The sequence below is a fragment of the Pseudogymnoascus verrucosus genome (genome assembly GCF_001662655.1).
Source record: "Pseudogymnoascus verrucosus strain UAMH 10579 unplaced genomic scaffold scaffold_13, whole genome shotgun sequence".
Lineage (NCBI taxonomy): Eukaryota > Fungi > Ascomycota > Leotiomycetes > Thelebolales > Thelebolaceae > Pseudogymnoascus > Pseudogymnoascus verrucosus.
This window is the reverse complement of record NW_017263664.1, coordinates 322757-339147: the sequence shown is the minus strand read 5'-3', so window position 1 is coordinate 339147 and position 16391 is coordinate 322757. Positions and strand designations below refer to the sequence as shown.

General features: G+C 52.9%; 5 protein-coding genes across 5 annotated transcripts; 4 read left to right on the top strand and 1 right to left on the bottom strand.

Moving 5' to 3' along the window:
- The first annotated feature begins 107 nt into the window (after positions 1-107).
- VE01_03793 (uncharacterized protein) lies at positions 108-1419 on the top strand. Its single transcript, XM_018273275.2, has 3 exons — positions 108-271; positions 344-622; positions 676-1419. Exons 1-3 carry the CDS (start codon positions 178-180, stop codon positions 1251-1253), a joined length of 951 nt encoding a protein of 316 aa, XP_018131927.1. The 5' UTR covers positions 108-177; the 3' UTR covers positions 1254-1419.
- Positions 1420-1647: 228 nt separating this feature from the next.
- On the top strand, positions 1648-3032 carry VE01_03792 (uncharacterized protein). The gene is made up of 2 exons (XM_018273274.2): positions 1648-2034; positions 2083-3032. The coding sequence occupies exons 1-2, from the start codon at positions 1875-1877 to the stop codon at positions 2697-2699; spliced, it is 777 nt and encodes a 258-aa protein (XP_018131926.1). The 5' UTR covers positions 1648-1874; the 3' UTR covers positions 2700-3032.
- A 677-nt stretch (positions 3033-3709) lies between these two features.
- Positions 3710-5146, top strand: VE01_03791 (uncharacterized protein). The gene has a single exon (XM_018273273.2). It carries the CDS (start codon positions 3786-3788, stop codon positions 4908-4910), a length of 1125 nt encoding a protein of 374 aa, XP_018131925.1. The 5' UTR covers positions 3710-3785; the 3' UTR covers positions 4911-5146.
- A 134-nt stretch (positions 5147-5280) lies between these two features.
- VE01_03790 (uncharacterized protein) lies at positions 5281-8010 on the bottom strand (the record flags this gene model as incomplete). Its single annotated transcript, XM_059463568.1, has 3 exons — positions 5281-5907; positions 5959-6958; positions 7027-8010. 3 exons carry the CDS (start codon positions 8008-8010, stop codon positions 5345-5347), a joined length of 2547 nt encoding a protein of 848 aa, XP_059319833.1. The 3' UTR covers positions 5281-5344.
- A 5619-nt stretch (positions 8011-13629) lies between these two features.
- On the top strand, positions 13630-16323 carry VE01_03789 (uncharacterized protein). The gene is made up of 2 exons (XM_018273271.2): positions 13630-15038; positions 15092-16323. Exons 1-2 carry the CDS (start codon positions 13988-13990, stop codon positions 15457-15459), a joined length of 1419 nt encoding a protein of 472 aa, XP_018131830.1. The 5' UTR covers positions 13630-13987; the 3' UTR covers positions 15460-16323.
- Positions 16324-16391: the final 68 nt, after the last annotated feature.

Here is a 16391-nt window from a genome sequence, read left to right as displayed (position 1 = left end):
GATGGGGTTATGATGTTCCATGACGAAAAATGCCAAGAGTGAAGCATAACGTTATGTTCTAACCGCAAATAGCTTGGCCTTCATTGTCATGTTGGCCTTCAGCTGCGCCTCTCCTTCCCCCGCATCGTAAATAATTCAAAACACCTGGGTAGTTCATGACAGGAATCATAAAGCATAATGCCGGAAACTGAAGCGCAATCGCTCGAAGTACCAAAACGGGGCGATCCCGACAGGAAGCGTGTTCTGAACGTCTTGGCTCAGCGTCGCTATCGTGAGTGTCCATAGGGTTACAAGGCTATAAGATCGCTCAACGGAGTATATAATATACTAACTGCCAGGACAGGTCAGCGAAGGCAGGAGAAAGTGCATGCATTAGAACGTAGATCTGCTGCTACCAAGGCTCTTTCCACGAATGAGATATTCCTTGTCAACAGTAGAGCCGGTGACCGAAATCAGCAATGCATGGAGAACTACATGGTGCAGGCTGGAGATAACTTCTGTCTTGTATCAGATGGATCAACTCCAAGTTCGGATAACACCTGGAACTCACTGTCTACCAGTGCGGGCAGCAGCCCAGATAATTATCTCAATGATATAAATGGCCTAGATCAAGTTTTCTTCAGTAGGTCTCACGCCGTGTGCACAGAACACATGCTAACTGTAGGCCTGAATAAGACCTAACGCCGCCGCTCTACAACTTGAGCGATTTCGATTCCGAGCTACAGGCCCTCGAGTCATCGCAGTTCACATTTCCGGACGATGCGAATCTCCAGGTGCCCGAGCTCAAGGTTATCAAAGCAGGTCTTGAGATGGCTATGCTTCTTAACTGCGGAGATGCACTCTGGGACCCAACAGCCACTCGCCTCTTCACATCAACCACTCTTTCCATAACACTTCCACCAGACCTACAACCGACTGAAGTCCAGGGGACAATCCCTCATCATCCTCTACTTGATATACTACCGTGGCCATCAGTGCGGAACAAATTTATTTACATATTTTCGCAGCCGGTAGAAATGAGGCCGAAGGCGGCGCGGGATCCGATGGCGCTAATCAAGTTGCAATACGACCTCGAAGACTCGGCGGAAGGAGTGAGGATTTTAAATGAAGACTGTTACGACGGCAAGAACTGGGAGATTGGCCAGGTCGTGTTCCAGAATTGGTGGTGGGCTTTGGATCGGGGCGTTGTAGAGCACTCCAACAAGTTACGAGCGAGGAGGGGTGCGCCCCCGTTGCAGCTGATGTCTGCTTAAACTAACGTTTGGGTTCTATGTCTGTCCATCTCTCGATGGTAATATTATGTATGTTTGAGATAAGCAGGTAAAGTTGCCTTATTAATAACTATGGTTCTTATAATCTGTGCCAGTTATGTATCGTCGCTATAAAAGTTTAACAAACACTATTAATATTCCTTGCGCTATTAAAACCAGCTCTTTACACAGTGTCATATTGAAATAATATTTAATTTCTAACCTATATCAAGTCCCTTTTAAACTTTTAACCAACACGATTATCTTAAGTAGGAGCTTATATATACGAGTCTTGTGAATGGACAGGAGCAGCTTACCCCACAGTATTTAGTAAGGTTTGTAACCCGGCAGTCGCGATTTAGTGCCCCGATGAGCTGGTCTCCCGCTTACCGGGGCACTAACCCCACTTCCCGCTACTGGCTAGGATTCAAAAGTCGTCATCGATGGTGGTGATACTCATTACGAATCTAAGTCAGACAAGTCATCCGACCTACATATTACTGCCAACTTCTGCACTTCCCCCCCCTCTCGCCCTCACCCTCACCCTCACCCTCTATCCCCCTCCCGATCATCCATCCTCTCGCCAACTGTGAACGAAGAGTCACTGTCACAGCTATCGGAATCATGGCGTCGGCGACTGGCATTCCACAACTTACACCGGACGAGATCGCGCGCCGCGATCCGGTTCCCACCGAGGGACTCGCGGAGGATGAACCGCTCCTTGGCCGTCGGGGAGCTGCATCTCAGCGGGAAGGGAGGCCATTGGGGTGGAATCTGATTCTCGGTATGTCTTCCTTGCTTTCCGATCCTGCATCCACTAAAACCTTCCCAGGGACAGCCCTCATATCCCAAGCCGGGATCATCGCCCTCATCGTCCTCATCGTCTATGCCATCTTCAACTACCCATTTTCCCTCTTCTCTTACCATCCACTCCTCAACATTTCCGCCGTCGCCCTCGTCACCCAAGCCGTCATTATCCTCCAGCCGACCCACACAGCCTCCCAAAAGATATCAGGGACTCACGTCCATGCTGCCCTCCTCGGCGCGGCAAGTTTGGCCTTTGTAGCGGCCTTTTCGGTCATAGAATACAACAAGTTCGATCACGGCGTTAATCACTTCACCTCTGCGCATGGCCGTCTCGGGCTCACGACTTACATCTTGATCCTGCTCCAGGCCCTAGTCGGCGTGACACAGTTCTTTGTCCCAGGGCTTTACGGTGGCGTGGAGAAGGCAAAGAGGGTGTATAGATGGCATCGTGCGAGCGGGTATGTACTGCTGCTGCTGATGTTGATTACGGTGGCAGCGGCGGCACTGACGGAGACTGGAGGGGACGTGTTGGGATTGAAATTGGGTTTCTTGGGGGGTGCGGCGGCCTTGGTTGCAGTTGGGGTGGCGGCAAGGGTCAGGCCCGGAAAGTTTCGATTTGGGGGAGGGGTAGGGGCGAGTTAGGAGGTTGAGGATAGTGCTCGCGAGGGTGTGGTGGCATGAGAGTGGCCCATGTGGACAGTGAGTATCTTGTGAGCGTGCGTTTGAGTTTCGTGATATATATGCAGGGTAGTACCCAAATTTAGTTCAGGCCATATATTGTTCTTTGAGGCCACTATTCGTTGCATGCGACGAGCCAGAGTCTCATGGAGGCCAGATTACTTCTAAGAAAATCGAAGCATATTATGGACCCTACAATCACTCATCCACATATTATTAAATATGGTGTCTGTTGTCGCCGCATTGTTCGCCGAACACTTGATCACGGTTCTCGTGATGCTGAAGATAATATAAGGGGACTAGATTCTCAGGTTTGGGATGTCGAGAGGGTGACCTTCGGTCAGGTCGCCGGCTGCGATGGGGGTATCAGGATGAGTTCTCTCCCAACGTTAGGTAAGGCTAGTATTATGCATGAAGAGCTTACCACTCTGTTCCCCAAGGATCCTAGACGAAAAAGTCGTCATCCATCGGCATCACCAACTGCTGCCTATTGTTATTCGTATTAGAATATTAGAATCAGTAATCAGGTAAAACTCTCGTCTCAATCCCAGATTGATATTACGAAAAAAGGCTGATTGATAAGCGCGTATACACCTAACCCTTTCGGGTGCAACGGCCCGAACAAAAAGACGTAGATGCACACTAAAGATCGACTAGCCGCGAAGTACAAAACTGCGATCCAGGAACGAGCCGAGGTGTGGGCGAGAAATGCAGAAATTTCATTGGCGACATCCAGAAATTGCGTGCACCCTACGAGCCGTGTTCGATCGCTGTTTCGGTGGGTTTCTGGCGCAAATGCCGTCCTGGATTGGTAAGTCAATGGTGAAGAAAGCTGATTAAGCATCAGGAAAGATGGCCATCGGACATACCGTTGTCTCCGATGAAGGGTTAGTGGGGGGTAGTGGAGGAGGGGAGAGGGGCGGTTATAAGAACCCCTCTGGGCCGGCAATAAAGATAGAGAAAATAAAACAAGATAACAAGAACTTGCCTTGACCTGCTCATCACTCGCCCAAGAACGACTCTCCCATCCACTCCCTACAAACCGCCACAATGACAGTCACTCAAAGCAACCTCTTCGCCCCCCTTTCCCTCGGCAACCACACTCTCCAACACCGCCTCGCCCTCGCGCCCCTCACCCGTTTCCGCGCGACCGATGCCCATGTTCCCCTCCCCATGGCAGCAACCTACTATGCCCAGCGCGCCTCTACTCCCGGCACCTTCCTCATCACCGAAGCGACGTATGTCTCTCCTGCCGCTGTTGGCTACAAGCATGCCCCGGGAATCTACAACGCCGCCCAGATTGCCGCCTGGAAGCCTGTCACCGAAGCCGTGCACGCCCGTGGGGGTATCATCTTCAGCCAACTGTGGGCTCTTGGGCGCACTGCGGACAAGGAAGGCGCCGAGAGTGAGGGACAGACTGTCAAGGCACCTAGCGCCATCGCGGCGCCCGGTGGTGCGCTTCCAGAGGCTCTCACGGAGGAGGAGATCCAGCAGTACATCCGCGACTATGCGCAGGCAGCGCGCAACGCCATCGAGGCCGGTTTCGACGGCGTGGAGGTCCACAACGCGAATGGATACCTTCCCCACGAGTTCCTGGAGGAAGTGAGCAACCAGCGCACCGACCACTGGGGAGGGAGCGTCGAGAAGCGCTCACGCTTCGGAATCGCGGTCGTCAAGGCTGTTGTTGAGGCTGTTGGTGCCGAGAGGGTCGGTATCAGATTGAGCCCTTACTTCAAGGGGTACGGAATGAACGCTGTTGATCCGACCGAGCAGTTCACGTACTTCGTGAATGAGCTTAAGAAGTTCGATCTCGCTTACCTGCATCTTGTCGAGGGCCGATTCGATGGGACCAAGGAGGAGAGGGACTCTGTCCGCTTCCTGGCCGAGGTATGGGGTAAGGAGAAGCCATTGTTGATTGCTGGTGGATTCGATGGCGAGAGCGCAAAGGAGCTCGTGAAGGAGTATGAGGGTTTCAAGCTTGTCGTTGTCTTCGGGCGCCACTTTATCGCGAACCCAGATTTAGTGTTCAGGATCCGCGAGGGACTAGCGCTGACGCCGTACAACCGCAAGACGTTCTACAACGCCATGCAAGAAGAGGGGTACACTGATTATCCCTTCAGCAATGAGTTCTTGGCCAGCAGAGAGGCGCCATTAGAGATTAAGAGCAAGGCTTGAGTGGGAATGGTTTTTGCATAGCGTGGGTATGGGAGTTTAGACTTGTTTTGCAATTTGATACCAAATTATATCGTTGACTCGAGTCTAGCCTTTGAAAAAAAGTGTGACTGTACAGTAGACCACATCGTAAGGTCAACCTACAAAATACTAACAGTTAAGAATGTGTAACATAGTTCGGTCATACTTGTACAGGCTTAAGAGTCTTCGTGGGTGCGTCTTGCCCACACATAAGAGAGATTATTCATGTCATAATATAGGAACGACATCTCCAGCCCGAGGGAACTACTATTCATGCGAGCTGAAGTCATTCTTTCTGCATGGTGGAAACTGCCAACGTAGAAACCCGGAGCATTAAAGAGTTACAATTGTCATTCTACCACATCTTTCATCTGTCAGACATTCACCTCTTCACTCCATGTATTCCCCTTCCTCTCTCAGTGCCCATATCTCATCCCAGAAACCCCAAACTCCCTTTCCCGCTCCCTCTCTCTCTCTCGCCTCCCCTCCGCCGCCAATGAATCTCTACTAATCGTCCTCACTTGGTTTGGCCCAAACGCTACTCGTCGCTTGTCAATCCGATCATTCGCCGTCAAATCGCTCGGCTCCTCCTCTCCCTCAGAGTAAAACACCACCCTCTCTCTCGACCGGCTACGCGACGAGACTCTCGCCCCTTCACTTCCTCCACTATTTGCATCCCGCACGTACGGCGCGCGGTATGTGCGGGATCCACGTCTCGTGCGGATAGGCGAGCGTTGTTGTCTTGAAGTCCGTGGCGAGGCAACAGGAGGCGACGCAGCTTGCAGCGAGGAACCGGAGTCAGAACTGGGCTGGTACTCGCCTGGGAGACGAGAAGGGCGATAAACACGTGGCTCGTTGGAGGGAGGGTACTCGGTCGTGTCGCGTGAGGAGTAACTGTATGTATCCACGCTTCCACTGGTTGCCGTCGAGACGCTCGGAGGTGTAGGTGCTGGTGGGAGGAGTGGTCGAATATCTGTGCCTAGTTTCATATCAGCGTTTGTCTACGTGTGCTCAATAACTTGATGCAAACCTTCATGATAACTTTGCTGGTCGACGCTTGCTTCGGAGCTTCCTGGCCCGCTCGGTAGAGCTGCACCGTCCAGGTCGCGCGGTCGAATTCGCTGATAGTTAGTGTGCCGACTGGTACGGCTTCTAGTCCGACTCCATTCCTCGGGGAAATACTCCGCAGCATCATTCTGGCTGATGAGCCTCTGTGAAGCTCGATGTGGCTTTCTGCCTCGATCCGCCTGTTCATATCTCAGCTCACCAACGGCTGATGAGGATTTCTGTGGGCGGTAGTCGTAGCGCTCGGTGACAACAAGCATCTCGTCGTCTTTGAGGTTCTTCAACTCTTCTTGAATCCCAGGATGGGCACTGCGAACATTTTGTGGTGGCAAACTTGCACGCTCCTTCCGTCTGGTTGAGGCGGCTTCACGGAATCTGGCCACGGAATCCTCGGAAATGTAATCCTCCAAAGCCTGCGTTGATACTCTTCTTCTGTGGACCTGTGCCTTTGGCGATCTATGTCTCGAGCGCCCTGGTGGGCGATCTCTCTCATGAAGAGGTGCGCCGTCGCTGAGATAATCCATATATGCTTTCTCGGCAAGTCCCTCCGGATCCGAAGATTCCTGACTATCGTATTCATAGTTTTCCGAGAGTGGTTGAGCTTTACCGCGACTCCTCCTCCGCCGAGAAGAACTTCTAGTTCTCCGCACAGCTGCTGGCAACAACTCGCTGGACCTACGCCTGATTGGTTCCCTAATAGCCACTAGGGGGGATTGTTGCGGTTCGTCGCCATCTCCTTTGAAATAACGCTGACTTTGGCGCCCCTTCTGTACTTGGTCGCTTGACTTCTCGGTGACGACAATATATTCCTCCACGGGGGTTCTTGCGCGAACCTTCTGACCGGAAATTAGCTCCCGCAGGAGTCTGGAGAAGGGTGGCTTGGTTGGCGTTACCTTGGATGCAGTGCTGCCAGATTCACCATCTAGATCGCGGTAGTGGCGTTGATTGGTGCTCTTTGAGATATTCTTAAGAGCATTAGTGAATAACCTATAATATGCCCTCACAGTAACGGAGCTCGTGGTTTCATACATACCTTCATCCTTCGGTCTTGGTAATATTTTCGGTCTGTCTCATGCGTATTTCTCCCCCTGGTCACATATTTCACCGTCTCTCCTTCACTTCCAGCACTGTCCTCGCTCGATGTCACCTCCTTCTGGCACTTTCCACAATACGACACAGGCGGGGTTTCTCCAGCATTGATCGGATGCGTCGCTTGGTACTTTCTTGATCTGGGATTGCCGCACTGGGCGCAAATATGGGTCGCCGGGAATAGATCCTTCTCATAAACCACCTTTTTGATATGCTTCTCCCTCTGCGCCTTTCTATAGTGCCTCTTACTCTTCTTCAGTGGAAGTTCAACCTCGACCTCAGAATCAGTCGATCTAAACTCCTTTTCGCACTTCCTGCAGAACGACACAGGCGCTGTATCGCCTGCCTGGAGCGGGTGTGCGGCTTGATACTTTCTCGATCTCAAGTTCCCGCAATTTGCGCACAAGTGCCGCGTAACAGTGATCGACGTTGGCGTAGTCACAGGCGCAGCAGCGGGAGCAGATTTATCATACTGTGAATTGAAGCCGCCAAATCCCATATTCCCCATCATGGACACCATCTGTGGCTGGCCGCCATACATGAACGGCTGCTGTGGGTATCCGAAGTGGCCTTGGTGCATCATCGGCGGCGGTCCATGTCCTGTGGGAACTTTGGGGAGCAAGACAAGCTGGCGATTACCTTGCTGGTATATTCCTGGCCGGGGAGGGGGCATCGCAGGTGCCATCGGATTTGGTTCGTGTACATGATGAAGCACAGAAGTCTTGACGGCCTCAGCATCTGCTTTGTCCTTGTCCATTCTGAAAGCGGCGCCGTCGAAGACCTCGCTGAGAAGATCGTAGCCGATACTAAGCACATGTCCCAAGTCGTAGGATGAACTGCTTCTCGCTTTGCGACGGCTGGGGCGAACTAGACAAAGCTTCCCGTTAATTCTCTTGACACTAGTGTCGTCGCTCAGGAAAGGGTGCATTGTTTGCCTTAGATGGCCAACACTGAGAGCGGTGCAGAAATTGGATCAAAGTGAACAAATGTAACATTTGTAACATTTTATAGGTTGTAGTAGGATTGGAAAGTGCAGTTCGTGAGATGAACGATGAGGTTGAGGATGCAGATGCTTTAACTTACCAGGCAAGATAGAGTTGTTGATTTGTGGTTGTGTGGTCAATGGTTCAGTTGCCCAGTTTGGAAAGAACGTGTCTAGATAGAGCAGTGTTATTTTGCCTCACAAATTCACCTCCAGTCACGTCAAGTCCAGTCGACAGAGGTGAACAAAAGAAGGAAGATAAAAGACCAGAGAAATAGTCAAGAGAAATGAATTTATAGAATGTGTGAAGCTCTATATCTCACTTCCCAGTGGTAACAGAATGATACAGTACCTATTCCGTACTTCCCATCGACCTGGCACCCTTTGACCAACTCGCAGACAACAATGTCCATCTCCATCCTCCACCAGGTCTAAACCCTCAGGATCAGAATTGGATGCCCGAGGTTTCCCACCCCCTTATGGCACCGACAGCTCCTGCAAAACGGGTCAAAGATATAAAAACCGAAAAATATTGGCGAAAACACCCAAAAGGTCTACAGTGCTTTCATATCCACAAGACCAAAGGTCAAACGGGAGGTCTAAACCCTCAGAATCAGAACTAAATCCCTGAGGTCTCCCACCCCTTTAGGACATCGACAGCTTCTGCAAAAGGGATCAAGGAGACAGAAATCGAAAATATTGTAGAAAGCACTTACAAAGATCAAGGTTCAACGAGAGGTCTAAACCCTCAAAATCAGACCTGGATTCCTATAGTGTCTACCCCTTGGGACATCGCCAACATCCACAGAAGGAGTCGAGCATACGGAAATTGATGGATATCGTGGAAAGCACTCACAGGAGTAAGGATCGAACGAGATGTTGCAAATCCCCATATCAGGGTCAGGTTCCTACGGCATCTTGCCTGCACAATCATATGTCTTACAATCCAGGCCCGGCATGTCCACCCCATCTCCTTCTCAAGAGGTTCTCAACACGCCTCAACACCTCCCAACGATATCAAATCCCGTCCTCTGTGTCGTCTGGAGCTCTCTTTAAGACACAATATCTCGGAAGATTGATAGTCCGCTATTTAAGATTCGCCAGAGACATCTTCTCGTTTCAGACTCACCCAAGCACCTGAATATGCGGAGTCACGGTTGCCAAATTGCGCTCTCTTTATGTATGATATTGTCCCCATGGCCGCTGCGCGTTAACTAGATTCTACACTACTGCAGGAACACGGCGCATAATCACACACATCTGCGATGCAACATCTCACATCACGTGAACCCTTGTATCCAAACTCAAACTGGACACCACCCCAACCGTGCCAAACCGTTTATCTTACCCCCGTCAATCTCTCAAGCATTCCTTGATTCGGCCACGCGCCACATACCGGATGTCCCGCGGCGTCGCGCCATATCAGCCGCAAGCTCCGTGCGAACGCGCTAGCCCTTCATCTCGCGCTCGCCTCGGGGAGGGGAAGAAGTTCAGGTGTGACACTGGAGAGGGGTTTCGATCCGTTGGGCGTGACTGATGTATGTGAAACGGAGCTCGCGTGTGGGGATGTGGAGGGGTGGCGTTTCGGGATGGATGTGGGGGACAGAAGCATGTTGTAGCCTTTGGGGGTCCGTAGGGCAGTGGGACAAGGGAGTGGATTTGGAGTCCAGGAGAAGTACACGGCCGTAAGGCATGGTGTTTATCTGTTCCGATTGGATGTGTCGAGAAGGAACCGGTGGCCAGTTCAGGAGATCTCGGTGATGCTCGATGTTGGTAGTGAGAGCAGCGTGTTCTTCTGGACGCTGCTCAGCACACATACTATCCTAGTACTGGAACCTCTAGATCTAGATCTTCGTGGGCTGAGGAGGAAAGATTACTCTCGCACATCACCGTCGCCGACCACGGATACCAGCATCGCATGTCATCGCGGTATTCGTCCGCGATGATTCTAACCCCGTTCGTCCAGAGCAGACTCCATACCAAGCAAAGTGCCCGTACCATCCGTTCTGGGCCTTGACACGCTCTGACCAGTCTAGCATCAGGAAACCCCGATAAGGAGAGCTTAATGCCGTGAATTATGGATTTCACGCAAGGCCGCTCTCGTGAGACATGACGCGGCCGAAAAAAGAGCGCTGGGCGGTGCTCTCATTTTGTTTTCGGCATGCTGAAACGCGGGAGACAAGCCATATTCTATCCATCGGGAGGGACCAGGGTGGAAACCGCTCTATCCGAGATGTCGAATTTGTGTCGAGGGTCATGCATAAAGCTCGAAAAAGGACGTGTCTTCGCCCTCGTCTTGCCAAGAGCGATTCCGAACCCGTGGGCAGGTACTTGATGGAGATCGGCTCTTGGCCCCTAGACACGCCCCGCCTGTGATGTGATTGCTGTGATTGCCGCTTTGTGATGTGATATGAAGCTGGATGATCTGATCGCCTCGGTCGCTCCCCGATCACTACCAGACTTGAGCCCTGGCGAAGATCCCGAGAGGTTGCCTCGAGACGCCCATGTACACCATCGGGGACTCTCGCTCGTGGGCGGCAACAGTACTACGGTGTTACGGTACACAGCGAGCTGCGGCACTCGTGGCGCTAGGATTGGGAATGTGATGCGTGCTCAGGGAGGACGAATGAGGGAATATGTATAACTAGCAGGATTGCAGAACTATAGGATTATACCAAGGTGGTCCTTTTGAGAAATGCCAGATGTCTCAGATGACGGCGCGTGCCGGCGGATTTTGGTAGGAGCACGCTTGCAAGTTGGGATGAAAGGCGGCACACAGCTGGAAGTCGAAGGAGCTATACTCAGTATGTACAGATCGGCGAGCTTCCAGACAGAACTCTGAGGGGCAGCAACGTCTACAGTATCTATTGTTCAAGGAAAGCCGTTCAATCACTTAGGTTTACAATCAACCGGCCAGTTACTCAGAGATGGAGCTCTAGGCCGAAGCTTTGGCCTGGTCCTAGCGATGCTAGCTGCCATTAACAAGCTGTCAACTTCCTATACTGCACAAATAGAGGATACAATTCCATCATAAGCTTCATATACCAAACCATCCTACCCAGCCTCAGACGAGAACGTTGACAGGAACAGTCGCCTGTCTACAGTTTTTGAGGGGTGATCCACCAAAAAACCGAACCCCAGTACCACGATTCCCACAAACGGACGACTCAAGCCCCCTGCAGCCATGCGAAACAAGCCACCCGGACCCATCGAGGCCCCGTACCAGGATGCCCCCCAAATTAGACAACAACAACAGCAACACCAGCATCCCTAGGGCGTTCTCTTGCACAGGGCTTTGAGCAATTTGGGCAATTTTTGCCATGGCCCTTCCTAGCCAAAATGCAGGGCTAAGAAATGGCTGAATGGCCGAGGGAATGATTCGCGATATGCACTTGTTCCCCTGCAATTTCACCCACCGCCACATTCAAGTACATGGTCACAATCTGTGTCGTTCTATCCCGGCAGATCGGACGAGCTGTGCTTGGGATTGATTGCTGTTGATGGATTGGATATGACCTGTGCGCGGTGCGGGTGTCTGTGCCACGGCTTGCTGGGGATGTCTGCCATCCCGGTGCCATCCTTTCATCTCTTTCGGAACAAGACGCTGAGATCAGCAGTGGGGGGTGGGGTGAGGAGGAGATCGGACAGACGCGACGTTTCTAGATGGGAATTATACTGGACTGGGGATGTGAACTGGGCTGAGACTGAGGTCTAGACTTGAGAGATGGAGTGGGTTGATGGGTGATGGGCAGTGGCATAGAGTGGACCAGAAACTCAGAAACTCAGAAACCCTGTGACCCGTCAGAGTCCGTAGCTGCAGTGGATATCAGCGTGGATATTGTGTGGATATTGTGTGGAACATTTGTCTTGATAGCAGTTCACTTCAAGCAATGCTAACCGCGTGGCTTCAGCACTATCCCAAGCCACACTCGCTCCCACGACGACGATGCATTCCTGATGTGACGAGGTGCAGCTACGCCTCGCGTCGTCCATGCTGCTGTTGCTGCTCCCGCTCCTACTCCTGCCTCTTCCCGACTACGCTCGTGCAGCAAACTGGGGCTACTTGAGGCTACTGCAGTGATGCTGCCAACTTCGCTATTTGTGGCGTGGAAGTCACGACTGGGAGACTGGGCAAGCCCAACAATCCTCCGCCAGACACTTGTGGAAACTACGAACAACGACAGGGCCTGGAAGATGACGACCCAAGCCCAGAAATTTAGCTTCAATACTTGCTCTCGTTTCGAGAGTTAGGACAGGAACGGCGCCGTAATAGCGCAGCCGACAGCCGTGGACCATCCACAATCACCGTCGCCACCGCCCACGTTGCAAAGTTACTGTGTAGCGTAGAGCAGTGGTACATGAACCCTCACCACACACATGCCAGAACATGGTCACTCTTTCGCTCGCGCATGAAGATGAGAGGGTGAGCTCTTACTGTACTCTACTCGGCGCACTGTACGTACAGAAACACCAGCGGATCCTCGTGCTCCCCGATCGGCAGAATCCACAACGGAACAAGCGTCAAGCTGCTCGCCTGCGTCACGAAACCGAGGATCGGCGCTGGGGATCGGGCGGGTTGTCGTTGTGTTGTCGGTTCGTTGATTAAGGACCGCGACCCCGGCGAGTGGAGCGACCTCATCAGTGGACGGCACACAGTGGGGGTGCCCTGTTCCCGCGTGTTCCTTTTAGAGTGAGGGCTGGACTACTCGGACCACTTTGTGATGGAGTCCATACAGGGTGTTCATACACTTTGTCCAAATTGTCCAAATTGTCCATAAACAGTTCGAGATGGCGCATAATGTGCAGTGTACATCTTGCCTATCTCGTCTCCGGTGGAGAGCTTGAGGGGATGGTGCGCTCCTGTCTTCCCTTTGAGCTCCATAGCTTGCCCCTTGCTCCATGTTTTTGCTCCATAGCTCTCTTCCAGGCCAGGACGTGCCGTGCATCGCTCTATCTCTGGCTGTCCAAGCTCCATGGTACTCAACTCCCCGGCCCGCATCCATCGCCCCCTGTCCACGTCGCCGGCGTCCAGATGCGAAATATAGTGTCAGGTAATATGACCATCGGGATATAGCACTGGGGATATTGCACTGCAAACTTCCAGAACACAGTGATCGTGATCGTGATCAACGGGAGTAGACTCCGTATGTCGCACCTCGTCTTCTCAGAATCTGATGTTCCTCGTGTTCGTCTCAGGGGCCACCTGTTCTCAATTCTCAGTCAGTTCTCAATTCTCAATTTTCCATTCTCGATACTGAACGTGCGCTCCACATGTCTTCCACCGCATAACCCCTCCTTCATTACAGCTCCCGTTTCAGGCCCGGCCCTGCACGAAATGACTGCCCGTTACGGCATCCTCCCCCCATGGCTGCTAACGTCAACTTAACTTATTCCTTCTGCTCCGCTTACCACACACTCTGTACCGAAGTAAATTCTGCATACGACGGTAATCATAGTGCCAGTGTAACTCTACTGTTCCACTGTGGGAACTTTCGTCCTGGTCTGAGCTGCTTAGAGCACGAGTGGCACTTCCCACTTCTATCTTTCCCACTACTGCACCTACATGGCCTCCCTCTCCACCAACCACATGCCCCGCAGTCAGCCTTTCCCTTGTGGCTTACATAAAATCCCCTCCTTCCCCCAACAGAGCTTCTAGCTCTCTCACTCTCTCCTACTTCCTTTCTCACTCCGAGGTTTTCTTCTTCCTTATACTCACTTTACCTTCGACCTCTTTCACTTCTCTTCTACCCTCTTTTCTGTTTCACTTGATTCCCCCCCCCCACCAAGGCTGCTTGTTCGGCCTCTTCTGCTTCTTCACAAACATCTTCGAGAGACACCTGTAGTTATTTATCATTATAATCCAACTTTTCCCATTTCCACATCCATGGTCCCACCACACCGGTCCCGTTAGAGCGCCATCGCCATGTTACTCACCCTGCAACCGCCCTCGAACCACGCCTTCAAACCCTTCCATGACTACTCCCCCCCCACACCGCCATCCACGTCGCGCTTCTCACCAGCACTCATAACCTCCGGGCCCGCCTACCCTCCGCCGCCTAGGATCACCACTCCTCCCTCGATGTCTACACCGCACCGTGGCCTTCCCCCTCCCGCCGCTCTCGCCCTGCCTCCCTCCCAGTCCTCGCAGGCCTCCCAGTCCCAGCCGGCCCAACAGCCGCCAGCTCCCTCACAGCCCATGACGCAACAGCAGCCGCTTGGTCAACTACCCTCGCCGCCGCAACAATGGCATGGTGCCGAGGAATCCATGCGAACCTGGCTACAGGCGAAGTCGGAGGAGGACAAACGGCGCCAGGAGGAGGAGAGAACGGCCCAGGAGTCTCTACGCCTCGAGCAGCGCCGTATCGAGCACGATATCCTCCGCACTTCACTGAGCGGCGGCATTCCACCTCACCTCATTCCATTGGTCTTCGCCGGCATGGGCGGTGGCAGCCTACCTAGCGCAGGTCTAGAATGGGCGCAGCGCTACGTGGCGCAGGAACAGCCGCAGCTCCAGCAGTTGCCGCCGCCGCCGCAACAGCAACTCACCAATCCTCTCGCTACAGCGCAGCCTGCCTCGCCCATGTTAAGGAGGGAGGATAGACAAATCTCCCACCCGTATGGACACTCACACCCAGCTCCCGCTCCAGTCCCGTCAACACCCGTCGCTTCTCTCACGCAACAAACCCCCTTTGCACAAAGTCAAGGGCAGGGTTACCCAGCTTCACCACCACGCTCACGGACCCAACTCCCCGGTCCCTCAGCACTCGCGCGCACCCCGCAGTCCGTAGGCCTCCCGCGCCTAAACACAGGCGATGTCCAGATCCTGCAGTCCGTTCCGCAATCCCAGTCTCAGTCGCAGACGCAGCCTTCAGAACCCTCCCCGCAGCAGAGTCCAGGGATCTACTTTCACCACTGGCAGCCACCAACCTCTCAGGCGCCACCGCCGCCGAGCACTCAGCCACCTACGCCATCAGGTGAATAACCCCCCAGCAGTTTTCCCTCTGATCACCACGCTAACTCCCAGCAGAAGCGCCTCGCCCTTCATCTCCTCCGAAGAAGCGAAAGGCCCAAGGTCCTCCACCGGCGACGCATCCCCACCACTCGCCACCCTACTCCCAGGGACCTGCTCGTCGCCGCGCACACTCCCACCGCAGCGGCTCGATGGACCAGGCGCGGCGCGGACGTTTCCAGGATAGCGAATCAGCGCCGCGATCGCCGGAGGGTTATGGATATGCCGAGGCAGCGCAGAGCGGGAGGAGGAACACACTTCACTCTGAGGGCAGGCACCCGTTGCCTATGCCTCAGCAGCAGCAGCAACAGCAGAGGGGCGCGGAGTGGCGGTATGAAGAGCGAACACCTGAGCAGGAAATCCGGAGGAGAGAGGGAAGAGAATGAGCGGTGTACCTACTTGGACGCGATGAAAATGCGCAAAATACAGAGGACCTAGTCCTGTTGATAGGGAAATGAACCCTGCTCGACGACTGGGGGGACTGACAGAGGAGAGATTGGGGATGACACACCCACCATTTTTACTACTTCGAACACCAGCCGATCAATTGATCCTGGTGCAACTTTTGCCACAATGCGGCTGGCACCGCGACAGTTGTGATGTCTCAGACTGCGGGCCGTGTGATATATCCGGGTTCAGTTCTGAGACATTCAGCCAGGGGTCATGGAATTATACCAACCCTTCTTCTGCCAACCATACTTTTACTTCGATTCTTTTTTTTTTTCAACTTCATTCAAACGGAACGCATCTTTAGGGGGCATTTTCTTCTTCATCATCACACACTTTTTACTGCTCCGCCGCCGCCACTTGCGCATTTCTTGAGCTCAGCTCCGATTTTCACATCATCTTCTATTCGGAAATTCAGAAACGAATAGATTAGGCAGGGCGGCATCGAAACTCGCCCGTTTTCTTCCTCGGCCTTTCTATTTCGTGTGCGTTTGTGTTGTAATTCATAGGACCGGTTCCAGGATGGGCGACACTGCCACATGAGAGATGAAGGAGGGAAGTTTGGATAGCTTGCTATTGCGAAGCACGGTGCAGCAACATTGTCCGCACCGTTTCCATCGGCCATTGCGCGACGGATAGGGCCCTTGAGCTCGGAGGAGCGGCATATGTACTATAGACCGAGAAACTGGGTGCGTGTGTCTCGAACAACGAGACAACAAAGACGGGGGCTTAGATACGCATCCATCTGCTCCATAAAAACAAGAGAACAGATAGGTGGGCTGGGATGCCTGGATTTATATGCATCAATACCATCTAATTCACACTCGATTCTCGGGCTTTCTACTCTGTTTGTGACTGACTTCGTAATACT

Bases quoted from the DNA above. Each gene is read 5' to 3' on its own strand.
- VE01_03793 (XM_018273275.2), top strand. From the start codon at position 178: ATGCCGGAAACTGAAGCGCAATCGCTCGAAGTACCAAAACGGGGCGAT. The intron at 272-343 runs GTGAGTGTCCAT...CTGCCAGGACAG, and splicing joins CTTGGCTCAGCGTCGCTATC to GTCAGCGAAGGCAGGAGAAA. The intron at 623-675 runs GTAGGTCTCACG...GGCCTGAATAAG, and splicing joins CCTAGATCAAGTTTTCTTCA to ACCTAACGCCGCCGCTCTAC.
- VE01_03792 (XM_018273274.2), top strand. From the start codon at position 1,875: ATGGCGTCGGCGACTGGCATTCCACAACTTACACCGGACGAGATCGCG. The intron at 2,035-2,082 runs GTATGTCTTCCT...AAACCTTCCCAG, and splicing joins GGGGTGGAATCTGATTCTCG to GGACAGCCCTCATATCCCAA.
- VE01_03791 (XM_018273273.2), top strand. From the start codon at position 3,786: ATGACAGTCACTCAAAGCAACCTCTTCGCCCCCCTTTCCCTCGGCAAC.
- VE01_03789 (XM_018273271.2), top strand. From the start codon at position 13,988: ATGTTACTCACCCTGCAACCGCCCTCGAACCACGCCTTCAAACCCTTC. The intron at 15,039-15,091 runs GTGAATAACCCC...AACTCCCAGCAG, and splicing joins TCAGCCACCTACGCCATCAG to AAGCGCCTCGCCCTTCATCT.